The 13,662-nt window shown below is 39.8% G+C and overlaps 1 protein-coding gene across 27 annotated transcripts in view; it reads right to left on the bottom strand.

Annotated features, from left to right (window-relative positions):
* Positions 1–13,662, bottom strand: part of BAZ2B (bromodomain adjacent to zinc finger domain 2B) — a 353,401-nt gene that overhangs the window by 33,723 nt on the left and 306,016 nt on the right. For all 27 annotated transcript variants that reach the window (XM_073305568.1, XM_073305567.1, XM_073305566.1 and 24 more), the window contains 3 exons: positions 11,422–11,496; positions 6,898–7,141; positions 2,193–2,255 (listed from right to left, as the gene is read on the bottom strand). In XM_073305568.1, the coding sequence (XP_073161669.1) occupies positions 2,193–2,255; positions 6,898–7,141; positions 11,422–11,496 (382 nt within the window). The remainder of the gene's footprint in view (positions 1–2,192; positions 2,256–6,897; positions 7,142–11,421; positions 11,497–13,662) is intronic.

Below are 13,662 nucleotides of genomic sequence, written 5' to 3' on the forward strand. Positions count from 1 at the left end.
GGGTGGGAGGCGCTGGGGAGAGGCATGGAGGGGCTGCCAGCCATGGACAAAGCAGGCAGCCAAACGACGTTATAGGGGAGCATCGCACAATTTTAAACTAGCATGTTCTGTAATGGAGCAGGGACGTAAGATCGAAACAAAGTTAAGCGAGACGACGTTAAGTGGGGAGTTACTGTATGTGTCACCTCTAGTCTATTCTTCTTTGTTCTCATCTTTCCTTTCCCTATAACATCACAGTGCTTTTAATACCCCATAGTAGTTCTATGGACAATGGCAGCACTCACTCAGGAAATCCTACAGAAGTATATTCACATTTAACCTTACTTATATTGCCTCCATCCTTTGGAAAACATAAAGCTATTAATACTAGAGCTCACCCTTTAACTGGTGGTGACAAATTCACTTAGCACCCCATGTGCTTAATTTAAAAGCAATGGGCCAAGTTAACTGGTCTCCTCTCTACAATGCCTGGGAACTAGGTTCTGAAGGTCAACCAATAGCAGGAGTGAGCAAGTAATTACAAATCAGGTTTGAAAGGGAAAATCACATACAGGACATTTCAGGAGAGCAGGTCTCTTTGTATTAATTTAGATGGAATATATGGGCTAAAGTTGTTAATGTGACCCTGACTGTCCAACAGTAAGCACTTTTAAATAAGGTTCAGGGTCTCATCCTGCTTAGTACATGGCAATCACACTATTAAAGATATAGAAAATAAGGGAAAACAGTTACAGCATTTGAAATGTAAAGCATTAAATAAGACTTTCATTTTAACAACATCCCTTATTCCTTCTCTTTTAGCTGAAGATAGTTTTCAGAAGGAAAAAACCAGTCTTTTAAATGGTATTTCGGAGGCTAACAACTGTCCTTTGGGGGGAAAGAGAAGTTAGTTAGCTGAGATGGGCTGGAGCTGTTATTGTTGCTGTTGTTAAAGCCCAATCCCATTTCCTAAGACAACAAACACGCAAAAGGAGAGAGAACAGAACAGCAAAGATAGAAAATGCACCTTCTGTCTCTGGTGTTGACTTTCACTTGCAATCTCACTGCTGGAAAAACAGCCATGGCACACGATCTTACGAGCCACTCCGAGACCTGGCAAACTTGTACAACCATTGGCCTATTTCGGTACTGCTTATAGTTGCCACTTTCTGGTAACAAGCTTACAGCAGGGTTGCAAAATATGCAGTCTTGGTTGGCTAAGCCAGACTCTTATTAAACAAGAGGCAAAAGGAGACAGGAAAGAAAAGAAATAAGGTGGGGAAGGAAAAGAACACACAGAGGGTGGGTGGAGGTGGCAAAGTCACACATCCCAGCTGGTGTTTGGGATTTAGTTGGAGGTGGCAGTGGTGGTGATGTCATCTGGGTAGGTCTCTTTGTCCTAGTCTGGCCAGAACATCTCTCAGGATCAAGATGAAGAAGGCCTGGTGTCCCACAATATGGTGGGGGTGGCAGCCATGATGGTGAATCTCACTCCAATGGCCAATTTTTCTCCTTGAAGTCTCTTTCTCTCCTAAAAGGGAGTGGTGGGTACAACAGCCCGTCGCCTCATTATTTTATCCACACAATTGAACCTAAATTTCCAGCACACCAATTCTGGTTCACTGATCTCTGGTTCCACGCTTTTCTTGTTTACCAAGCATTATTTTTACACAGTCCTTGAGTTGTATCAGTAGGCCTTTTTGTTCGACTAACTTTCTCGCATTGGCAACTTTTCCTATCAACAATTGTAGTTATAGGTTATTGTGATACTTTATGAACTTCTACTCAGTTTTCACAGTTGAGCTCACAATTAGGGTAAATTTGCAGGTCCAAGTATCGCAAAAGGCCCCACTATCAAGGGATGGGTTCTGGACAGTATTCACCAGGGACTGAGAGAAAAGACACCTAAAGAAGGGTGGTTGGTAAACTGATATCCTGCGAGAGTGAAAGTAAAAACATCAGCAGTAGATAAGTTGAGAGCTGATTAACTGGAAGTAAAAGCACTAGTTAGAAGGTTAGGGAGTTGAGGAAATATGTGAGGGTTGGGAGGGAATCAACCACAAGTACATGGAGAATGGGAGGAAAAGCAACAATGGGAAGATAAGCTGGGATCTGTGTCTCCTTCTGCCCTGTCAAAGAAGCCCATGCAGAGAAAGTGCTAGAGGCAGAAAAAACAGATAAGACAGACACTAAAACTGATGGAAATCTCTTACCTTGGTGAGTTTTTCAATCTGTTTCTCTAACTCTTCAACACTTGCTGCCTGGTCCCCATCATCCTACACCCAATAAATACAAAGTCATGATAGTTTATGTCAGGATAATGTAATGCTACTACATCCTACTAATGCTACAGTACAAGAGCTTCATGTAACAAATATGTCATGTCGAATCTGTGGGACAAATTCTACCCTAAGACATGGATGCAACTCCCATTGACCTCAGCGGGAGTTGTGTGGAGAAGTTGGAACTATTTGTTTGTGGAACATATGTGATATGCAAACTATACCTTTACTTCTACAAAAGTATTATAAATCTTCCTTCCCAAGATGTATATGTATGGGGAGAGTGGGTGGCCAGTCGACTTTGTCCATTTACAGGAAAAAAATAATTCACCTTGCAGGTGCACACTTAAAACTATAATTTAGTTTATTAAGTTTAATAAAGTTGTGTGTTCTTTTACACTCATTTTTAAGAGTTTTTCTCACATTAAATAATGGAATAATGTCAGAATCTGATCAATCAGTATTTGGAGAGAGAGAATTTGGAGTCTTCTTTCAACATTCACAAGAAAATGCAAAGCCACTTTAAATGACAAAAATTTGTATGGGAATTACTAGTACTGCTCTTATTCATTTTTAAAGAGAGACCTTCTATGATTGAAAACTGTAAGCTTTAAATTCTGCTTGATGAAATTACAACTAGAAATAAGGATCATTTCCATAAGAATTTTAATTCAATTCAGTGAGCTCTGGGCGAACTATAGTACGGTTCCAAGAGAGTTCTATAACATTCCTGGGAAGTCTCAATTACCCCTCACCCTGAAGCAGAAGATAGTAGTCTCCCCTATGTGATTTTTTGTGTGAACAGCTGAAATTATACCTCATATACTTTAAAGGTGAACTGAAAAGCAAAAATGAAACTGGAGTGAAACCCAGAAATGCGTGTTAAATTCCAACAATAACCATGATGCAGTGGTATGAGGAAGGGAGGCATTCCACACAGAGATAAGATTTAATTAACCTTTACAAAAATCATTCTAACCTTTTGTGAAATTCTTTTTGTACTTCTTGGCTCACAAACGCAGCATTGTGAAACATCACACATAACATGGGTTGCAATGGGACTTTCTGTATTTATCACAGATATCACATTCTGGGATATCTTAAGTGAACCAGAAAACACCAAGACTTTTTCACACAGTTAAAAATAATTAGAAAAGGTTAGTTAAAGGTTATTTCTCTGTTGAATGTCCCCCACTCCTGGTACCCAGCCTGGTCACTGTGGTATTTAACATAGTTTTAGGGAAAACTCAAATTTCATTTTTGCATTTAATGACATCAGAAGTCTGTAGGACTGATTGATAGAGCTGTGAGTTAAAGAAGACACACAGGTCCATGGAGTCTTCCAGTCTTCACAGATAAGACTTTATGAAGTAGGTCTTCCTGCTTAAACATTATTGTCTACTGTCCTTTTTTTGCAAGCTATCCATATTTTGTATTTCCAAGAGGATTGCATTTCTAAAGGTTCACTCTTTTTGCTTATGGGACCATTCACACACAAAGATTTTCTGGCAGTATCTCCTATATTCATTCACAAGGACAGAAAGACAGCAGGAAGGGATTACTATAATTCCATACACAATCCAGAATGGTGGCCAGAAGGAGAGTTCCTCCAGCTGATGTTTACTTTTTAATCAAAGGTATTTGTATGGATTTGAGTGTAACCACTAGTTTGCATATAAAGCACTGTACAAACATTAGTCAGTCATTCTCACAACACAATTGTGAGGTACTGTAGGTAAAGAAATACAACCACCTTATTTTACAGATTGGTAAAATGACAGAAAGAAAGGTGATGTGACTTGTTGGAGGCCATATAGCAAACTAGAGCAAAAGGCAGGATTCAAATTTAGCATTTTTTTGGCTCCTTTCCCAGGCTTCTTCCACCAGACCACACTGTTGGACTTGTGTGATGTTGCTTGAGATTCTGTGGAATTTCTATAAAAAGCTCAGTTTGCTATAACAAAGACAGTTCAGTTTAATAAGGTAATAAATATTCGTAATGACCCGCTGTCATAAATATAAAGGGAATGGTAACCACCTTTCTGTATACAGAACTTTAAAATCCTTCCTGGCCAGAGGCAAAACCCTTTCACCTGTAAAGGGTTAAGAAGCTAAGATAACCTCGCTGGCACCTGACCAAAATGACCAATGAGGAGACAAGATTCTTTCAAAGGCTGGGGAGGAGGGGGGACAAAGGGTCTGTCTGTCTGTGTGATGCTTTTGCTGGGAACAGATCAGGAATGCTCTTCAGAACTTCTGTTAAGTTAGTAAGTAATCTAGCTAGAAATGCATTAGATTTCCTTTTGTTAAATGGCTGGTAAAATAGGTTGTGCTGAATGGAATGTATATTCCTGTTTTTGTGTCTTTTTGTAACTTATGGTTTTGCCTAGAGGGATTCTCTATGTTTTTAATTACCCTGTAACGTATTTTACAGAAGTGATTATTTTACTTTTTCTTTAATTAAAATACTTCTTTTAAGAACCTGATTGCTTTTTCATTGTTCTTAAGATCCAAGGGTTTGAGTCTGTGTTCACCTATGCAAACTGGTGAGGATTTTTATTAAGCCTTCCCCAGGAAAGGGGGTTTAGGGCTTGGGGGGATATTTTGGGGGGAAGATGTCTCCAAGTGGGCTCTTTCCCTGTTTTTTGTTTAACACACTTGGTGGTGGCAGCATAGGGTTCAAGAACAAGGCAAAGTTTGTACCTTGAGGAAGTTTTTAACCTAAGCTGGTAAGAATAAGCTTAGGGGGTCTTTCATGCAGGTCCCCACATCTGTATCCAAAAGTTCAGAGTGGGGAAGGAACCTTGACACCCGCCTTCTGACTTATAAGGATGTTGGGCATTAAAATATGAGAGCAGGTGATCAAGTACTGTGGAACTGCAAAAGACCATTTCTCTCACCCTCATCAACCTGCAGAAGTTGTAAAGCCTCAAAGATCATATTCTCCAACAAAATTCAATTATTCTGTAACTTTAAACACACACACACACACACACACAGTTTCAGCTGAAGCTCACAAACAACCCTTCCCTTTCAGCTTGTTTCAGCTTGTAATCACACCTGACACCTCAGTTTCATAGTGGATATTTAAAAGCAGCAAAGAGTCCTGTGGCACCTTATATCTAAATTAATACAGAGAGACCAGCTCTCCTGAAATGTGCTGTATGTGGTTTTCCCTTTCAAATGTGATTTATAATTACCCGCTCACAATTCTCAGGCATTGTAGAGGGGAGACCAGTTAATTCGGCCCTTTGCTTTTAAATTAAGCACATGAGGTGCTAAATGAATTTGTCACCACCAGTTAAACGGTGAGCTCTAGTATTAATAGCTTTATGTTTTCCAAAGGATGGAGGAAAGATAATTAAGGTTAAATGTGAATATACTTCTGTAGGATTTCCTGAGTGAGCGCTGCCATTGTCCATAGAAATACTATGGGGTATTAAAAGCACAGTGATGTTATAGGGAAAAGAAAGATGAGAACAAAGAAGAATAGACTAGAGGTGACACATATAGTAACTCCCCACTTAACATCGTCTCGCTTAACTTTGTTTCTATCTTATGTCCCTGCTTCATTACAGAACATGCTAGTTTAAAATTATGTGATGCTCCCCTATAACGTCGTTTGACTGCCTGCTTTGTCCACGGCTGGCAGCCCTGCTATACCCCTCCCCAAGGATAATGGACACAAATCAGATATTAGGAACGGCAATATACAAAAACCTGTAGGGGAACATGTTAACCTCCCTGGACGCACAACAGCAGACTTAAAGGTAGCCATCCTGCAGCAAAAAAAACTTCAGGACCAGACTTCAAAGAGAAACTGCTGAGCTTCAGTTCATTTGCAAATTTGACACCATCAGCTCAGGATTAAACAAAGACTGTGAATGGCTAGCCAACTACAAAAGCAGTTTCCCTTCCCTTGCTGTTCACACCTCAACTGCTAGAAGAGGGCCTCATGCTCCCTGATTGAACTAACCCTTGTTATCCCTAGCCTGATTCTTGCTTGCATATTTATACATGCCTCTGGAAATTTCCACTACATCCATCCGACGAAGTGGGTATTCACCCACGAAAGCTTATGCTACAATACGTCTGTTAGTCTATAAGGTGCCACAGGACTCTTTGCCACTTTTACAGATCCAGACTAACACGGCTACCCGTCTGATAGTGGATATTATTTATTATAATTTCTCTCTGTACCAATGACTAAACCGAAGCTATCCTGATAATTAACACATCTCCTTCTCTACTTTCTGGAAAGCTACTTTCATGCTTATTTACTAGAAAATAATTGGCTCCCTGGATCTGATTTAGTCTTTTCCTCTTTGAAGAGTCTACATCAGATAGTAGGAAGGCAGTCCTGAGAGAAATGAAAATCAAGATTAAGCCAAAACATGCAAACAAAAAATAAACCAAAGATACCTGGCTAAAGAATAAAGAAAAGAATAGCCTATCAAAGAACTTAAAATATCAAACAATTAAAAACAAATCTGACACAATCTCACTTTATGATTTTTTTCCTTTTTATAAGATTTTTGACAAATGTTGTCTTCAAATCTATCATATAAAGGAGTGGAAAGAAAATTCCATTATTTCACATTTAAAAAACAAGTTTTGTTAAATTAATATTCCCTACCTCATCTTCACAAACTTCTGCCTTCTTTCCCTTTTTGTCATCTTTGTCCTCTTCATCCTCATCATCTTCATCTGCTTGATCATCACTATCATCGTCGTCGTCATCATCATAATCACTGTCTCCTCCCTTCCGTCTCCTTTTGCGGCCTGGGGTGGATGTACCCAATGAATGCTGTTCTTCTCCTATTTCACCACCCACTGTAGTATCTCTCTTGCCGGTTTTCTTTGCATGAATGATTCTAAGCCTTTAAACACATGATATGCAAGTGGTATTACTGACTGTAGTTGTAGCATACACATACTCTACTCTGTACTTCATTCCAAAGTGCACCACTCATTTTAAACTCAAATTTACTTCTGTCCTACGACAACCTTCTGCTATCTCACTGTTTGTTACCAGTGACTGACATAAGAAATTCACATTGTAGAACACTTCATACAGAATTCTGACCCTTAAAAATATATTCAGTTCTGCACTGGATTTCCTGTCTTCAGGGTAATTTCTACAGAGTAACACTGAACGCCTGTATAAAAGACATGCAGGACAAGAGGAATTTTAAATAGCCAGCCCTGTAAGCTAGAGAGAAGAGCCCATTTCAATCTTCCTTCTCTATTAATTTATTATTTTTTCTCTTTTTCTTTTGCACTGCACCTGCTGAAATCTGCATTTTACCCACCCATTTAAAAAAGTCACTATTAAACATATGTATCTGGGAAAGCTGAAAACTGATGATAGTAAAACAAAGAACATCATTTTGCTGAAGTAATCTTAGCACTAGCAAGGTGATAGTAAACTTGACCCTTGATCCTGTATTTTTTTAAAATAGAACTTTTTTAGGTGTATTTAGTCTATTTTACATAATGTTTTTATTAGTCTTTACACTTTGACTGGTCTTTTCACATTCGGGACACAACACTCTCTCTAAGAAATCGTAACCAGCTAAAGTAACTAAGAGGTTAACAGATGTGTTAATTTTAAGAAACAAATGAGAAACTTACATACCAGTATTTATGATTGTTGTAGACCTTCCTCTTCTACAAAATCCTACAAAAAAAGATTCCATAGAGCAAATGTTATAGTTCTACCTACCAGGAAGCTAGCAGGCAAACACACTGAATCATAGAAGATATATATAACCAGGCTCAAATAGTCATTTAAAGAGCAGGTCAAAAATATAACTGATCTAGAGTAGATATAAAAAAGCATGTAGAAAAGGCAAATATTTTGTTAGAGAAGAGGGGAGGGAAGGAGGATGGGAAAAGTGAAAGGATTACGACAAACACAATTACCAGCAAGTAATTTTTCCTTGTCGTACTTCCCTATTTCTCCCATCCTACGAAACAACATTCCATACAGCAAGTGGCTATAATGAGAAGTGTGAAAGTAGGTGGCTTCTCAAACAGCAGCCTAGAGAGAGAACACTGACAAAAATGACAGCTCTCCAGAATGCTCATGTATCTAGCCAGTAATGAAGGTCAAAAACTGAAGTGAGGACTGTGCAGTATTCCGACACAGAGTAGATCAATTATCATTGCCTCAGTTCTCACTGCTCAAGAGACGATAGTGCCTTTAGAAGGCTAAGGCTATGTCTACACTACAGCTTATGTTGGCATAACTTATGTCGCATAGGGTAGTGAATAAGTTACACTGACATAAGCACCAGTATGGACAGCGCTATGTCGTCTGAAGAGCTTCTCACACTGACATAGCTACTGCCACTTGCGGGGGCTGGAATAGTTAAGCCAATGGGACAGCTCTCTCCCATCAGCTTAGAGTGGCTACACTAGAGAACTTACAGTGGTGCAGCTGCATCGCTGTAAGCTCTCTAGTGTAGCCATGCCCTGACAGTGAGAAATGACCTACCTCCTGGTAGGACATATTTAAAAATATCTTTAATCCACTTGAAGATTTAGAAGATGTAGAAGATCTTAGACCCTTCTTTTGCTCATGGAAACAGATTTTTAAACTTTCTAATGCACTTTGGGTAAAATTTTCAAAAGTACTTACATGACAAGTACCTAAGTCCCATTTTCAAAAGGCACCTAAGTCTCACTAAACATCAATGCCTAAGTCACTTTTGAAAATGGGACTTAACATCGTAAGTCACTCAAGCACTTTAGAAAATTTAATCCTTTTTCTAAGAGAAGTAAAATTTTACAGCCTTCACCACCAGTCTGGAAAGTTTTCTGTGCACAAGACTTAACATATCAGGCAAAAGCATAGGTGAATGAATAGGCTGACTAACATAAAATTCAAAACTTTAGGCATAAAAATCTAGAGATAATCTGAAGGACAACTTTGTCCAGAAACATCAGCAGATAAAGAAGTTCAATAACCAGTGAACGCAATTCTCAAATGCATCTAAAAGAGAAGAGGGCATGTAAAAAGACCACTTCAGTGGAAAGAAAATGAACAGATACAATTCTTAAGGATACAAACCAAGGTTTGCATAACACTGAAAATGAAAAGTAGAGAAATGAATCAAAGAAGGCACCACAGACACCAAAAGGCAGCATTCTGCACTCCAAGGCCCTGGTGAACTCTGGTAAAATGCAGTCACTATGTTGTAAGGAGCATGTGACCAATGAGAACTCTTCCCGAGAGCACAACTTAACAAAAATGCTCCAAATAGGACAGAAGGTGACAAAGGTGGAACGTTTCCTGATTGTGTCTGGCCACTTAGCCCAATCAGGGGAGAAGGCCTTGTCTCAGAAAGCTGTCCCTTTAATCGTCCTCACTTCCAGGCACATACAGAAAGAGGTGTTTGAAGGAAATGACCTCCTGCATAATCTGACCTCAGCGTGGACCTAATGCAAGGTCTACTGGGGCTGCAAACCAAAGATACTGGGCCAGCTAGGTACCAACCTACCTATATTAAGAAAATGACATAAATACTATCTGAGCTGATCTTTACAACATTCCTGGAATCAGGCAAGGGAAAAGAATAGGTCTCCATGGTCTAACTTTTCAAACAGACCTTAAATTCTAGATGTCCACCCTGAGATACCTCAAGGTTTTTAGAAGTACTGAGTGCATATGCCCTCTAAAAGGCATGCATCTAGTTGGGCACCTGAAAATAGAGACACATAAAATCACTAGTCAATTGTGAAAATGTTGGCCTTCATTCCTTCCCTGAGTCCCAAAAAGAACAAACAATGCACTTGATCTGTGGTTATGGTTTACAACTGAGATGGCTTCTCTGTGAGAAGGGAAACTAATCTACTGTGGGTCTCCCACAGCAACAGCAAATCTGAAGGATTTGATTGAGACCCTGCCTGAGGTACTTCAGTGTTCTGCCCAGAAGCATGAACTCATTGGTTCTGCAGCCAGCCGCATGCTCTTCGTCTCCCTTTGCCCACTGATCTAAATGACAGTTTGATGGAGGGAGAGAGATAAGAACGAGGAGTCCCTGAGGAGATAAAGATGGCTAAGATTTCTTGGCTAAATCAGAGCTTCAGCAGCACTGTTTCGACCACATACCCACAGGAGACGACTGGCCTGTTGAGATCCAGATGAGATGGGAGAATGATTGGGCTTGCCCCAAGAGATAAAGCCATTACACCTATGTAGTTTGGGAACCAGCAGTATTAGCGGAGGTCCATAGCTACATTTTTTTTCCTGTAATTTTTTTTTTTTTAATGGTCAGGTTTTTTCCTCTATCTCCCTCTTGTCCTTCTTCTTTACTTCTTTCTTCCTTCTGAGACACATTAAACGGAAAAAAGGGAAAAACAGGATTAGAAACAAAGTAACTGAAGCAAAGGACAGAGAAAGGATTCAATGCTTCCTGGATAGGAGGCAAAGATGAAAAAGGGAAGGGGAGTGGAGCCTGGCTATGTACATCCCATGTGATTCACAGTTTCTTTGCCTTCTAGCCTCCTGGTAAATGGAGCTATTATGCTTGCTGTATGGAATTTTGTTTTGTACGATGGGAGAATAGGGGACATAAAGTGATTACCCTTGAAAATTTGCCAATGTTGCCTGAGGTAAACAGATGAGATTACCTCAGTATCTGCATTATTCCCAACACTTACCATAGGAACACTGAGGATGTACTGCAAATAGTGAGGTAGCATTATTTAGTTATCAAAGTAACTGGCAAGTTTTTAAGGGTGTCCATTGTAACAACAATCAGGCCCTTTATAAGTATATTTAAATTGAGAAGTGTGGCAGGTCCAATCAGTCTCTTAACATCAATAACAATTTGACAGCTAAAGTAACCTTCAAATAAAAAATGGCTTATTTCTTTCAAAGAATGCAAAATGGATTTGAGTTTCTTCCAATTTTGAGGCATAGTAACCCACTGAATCTCATGCATCTTTAAACGATTGTAAAATACTGGCCTTGGGACAAGTTAAATTAATATCATTTCTTAATTAAGTATTGCAGTTACTGGTTTTTGTTGTTGTTGGGTTTTTTTTTAAAACACAACTTAGCTGATTTTTGCCTTTGGAACAAATCTTGATAGTAGAAATTTAAACAAACACAAAAGAAATACACTGAAATATTTAAGGAAATATAACTTACTTCCGCAATTTGCCTTCAACCATCCATTTATCTCTTCTTAAATTTGACATATAATCAATGTTTTTATCAATTTCACTGTCAAACACAAAAAATTCAAAGGTTTTAATTAGTTTATGAAATATCACCATCCAAGAACATGCATATGTCCGAGATACACACACTATATATTATATATATAAAGATTACATCCAAAAACACTTCATTAAAAGAACAGGAAGATTGCAAAGGCAAGCACTCAAAAGTTAGGAAATATCAGAATTCAGGCTGCAAGTGTAACTTGGACTTCACACACAGTGGCTATTCTTTTAAAAACTTTGAGCAAAATCTCTTCAGCTGTTTTTGAGTAGGGAGAAGGAGCTGGTTTTAAAGAAATAAGAGTGAGTAGTTATTCAGTATTTCTTTTTATAATCCTCAGTAGCCTCAGGCCTTATTTGCCACAGACTATTCAAACGCAGGACCAAACACAAAATTATTAATGTCCTCTGGGCATTTCTATGGTGCTCTAACCATGGTGTCTAAGTGCTTCACAAATATTAATGAATTTATCTTTGAAACAGTCTTCAGAGAAGAGGTGGTATTATCCCCATTTTACAGATGGGACACAAACACAGAGTCATTAAGGCCCAAGTTGTCAAAAGTGTCCACTAACTTTGGATACCCAACCTGAGAAACCTAGGCTCTAATTTTCCACAATAATTAGCATTTTTATAGAGCATTATACGTTGAAAGCACAGATCCAATCGCTTTTAGTTGAAGTCGTGAGCAATCAGCACCTTGAAATCTGGCTCGAGGTGTCTCATGTTGGACACCCAGAAAATTAGGTATAAAGGTAAGTAACCCTCTTTTAGCAACTGATGTTCTTTGTGATGTGTAGTCCACATATACATATTCCACAGTTGGCAAGTGCATGTCCAGTGTGCACGTGCTGGAGAATTTTCTAGTTAGCAGTTCCCATTGAGGCAGCACATGCATCATTTTGTGACGGTATAAAGGGAGAAGCCACCTCACCCTACCTCAGTTCCTTCACTATTGAGAGAGCCTGTGACTTCAGGACTTTGAAGTAGCAGACATGGCAGGTGGGTAGTGGAATATGTATACAGACTACACCGGTCTCAAAGAACATTAGTTACTGTAAAAGGTAAGTAACCTCTTTTTCTTCTTTGAGTGCTAGTCCATATAGATATTCCACAATTGAAAGACCTAGGCAGTATGCCTCCCTGTAGGCTAGTCTCTGGGTGTACAAACTGCAACACAGATCTTCCTTGTGCATTCCGAAAGGATATAAAGGGCAGAGCCACCAAGTCTCAGTTCTTTCTCTACCACCTGCAGTGCATGTCAGAGCAACTCTCTTCAGATTTACCTCCACATTGGTGTTGAGAATGTGGTCAGATAGATGCAGGCACATGCCATAGACAAAGGCACCTTTCCCTATGTTTGCTGGCAGTACCAGCCAACATGGCAAGTCCCCAGGCTTAAAAACTGCCCATCCTGCAAAGCAGTTATATCTGTAGATGACAGATACAAAAGGTGTCTGTTTTGCCTCAGTCAGGGGCACACCCAGGAGTGTTGTGAATTCTGCAGGTCCTTCTCCAAGTGGACCCAGCAGTTGAGGGAACCACTCCTAAGGGCTTTTCTCATGGAGCAGGCAACTAGGTGGGGACTCCAAGCCCAGATTCCAGGCATCTAAGCTCAAGGGCGACTGATTGTAGTTGAAATCAGTCGCAGCATAAGCTTCAAAACCATATGAAGCCTCCTCATCTAGAAGCCACACAGATAGGTCAGATTTGGACTGCAAGCCTTGAAAAGCGAAGAGGCAAAGGTGGCCCTCCCTTGATCTGGCTTCAAGGCAGGATAAAAACGACCAGGCTGTCGGATGCTGAGGGTGCCTCAAAACCTAGGGCTAGTCTACATTAGAAGTGCTACAGCACACAGCTGCACCGATATAGCTGCACCACTGCAGCGGGTGTGGTGAAGACACTGTAAGCCAACAGGAGAGAGCTCTCCCACCAGCCTAACACCACCTTCGTGAGAGGATGTAGCTACGTTGGCAGAAGAAATTTTGCCGCCAATATAGCGCTGTTTACCCTGGTGCTTAGGTTGGTGTAACTTACACCCCTAAGGTGTGTGGATTATTCACATCCCTGAGCAACATAAGTTATACTGAAGTAAGTGTTAGTGTAGACAAGCCCTTAGAAAAAATTCTCTGAGTACTGGTGCCAAACGGACCTAACTGTGATAGAG

This window comes from Lepidochelys kempii, chromosome 11 (genome assembly GCF_965140265.1).
Source record: "Lepidochelys kempii isolate rLepKem1 chromosome 11, rLepKem1.hap2, whole genome shotgun sequence".
Lineage (NCBI taxonomy): Eukaryota > Metazoa > Chordata > Testudines > Cheloniidae > Lepidochelys > Lepidochelys kempii.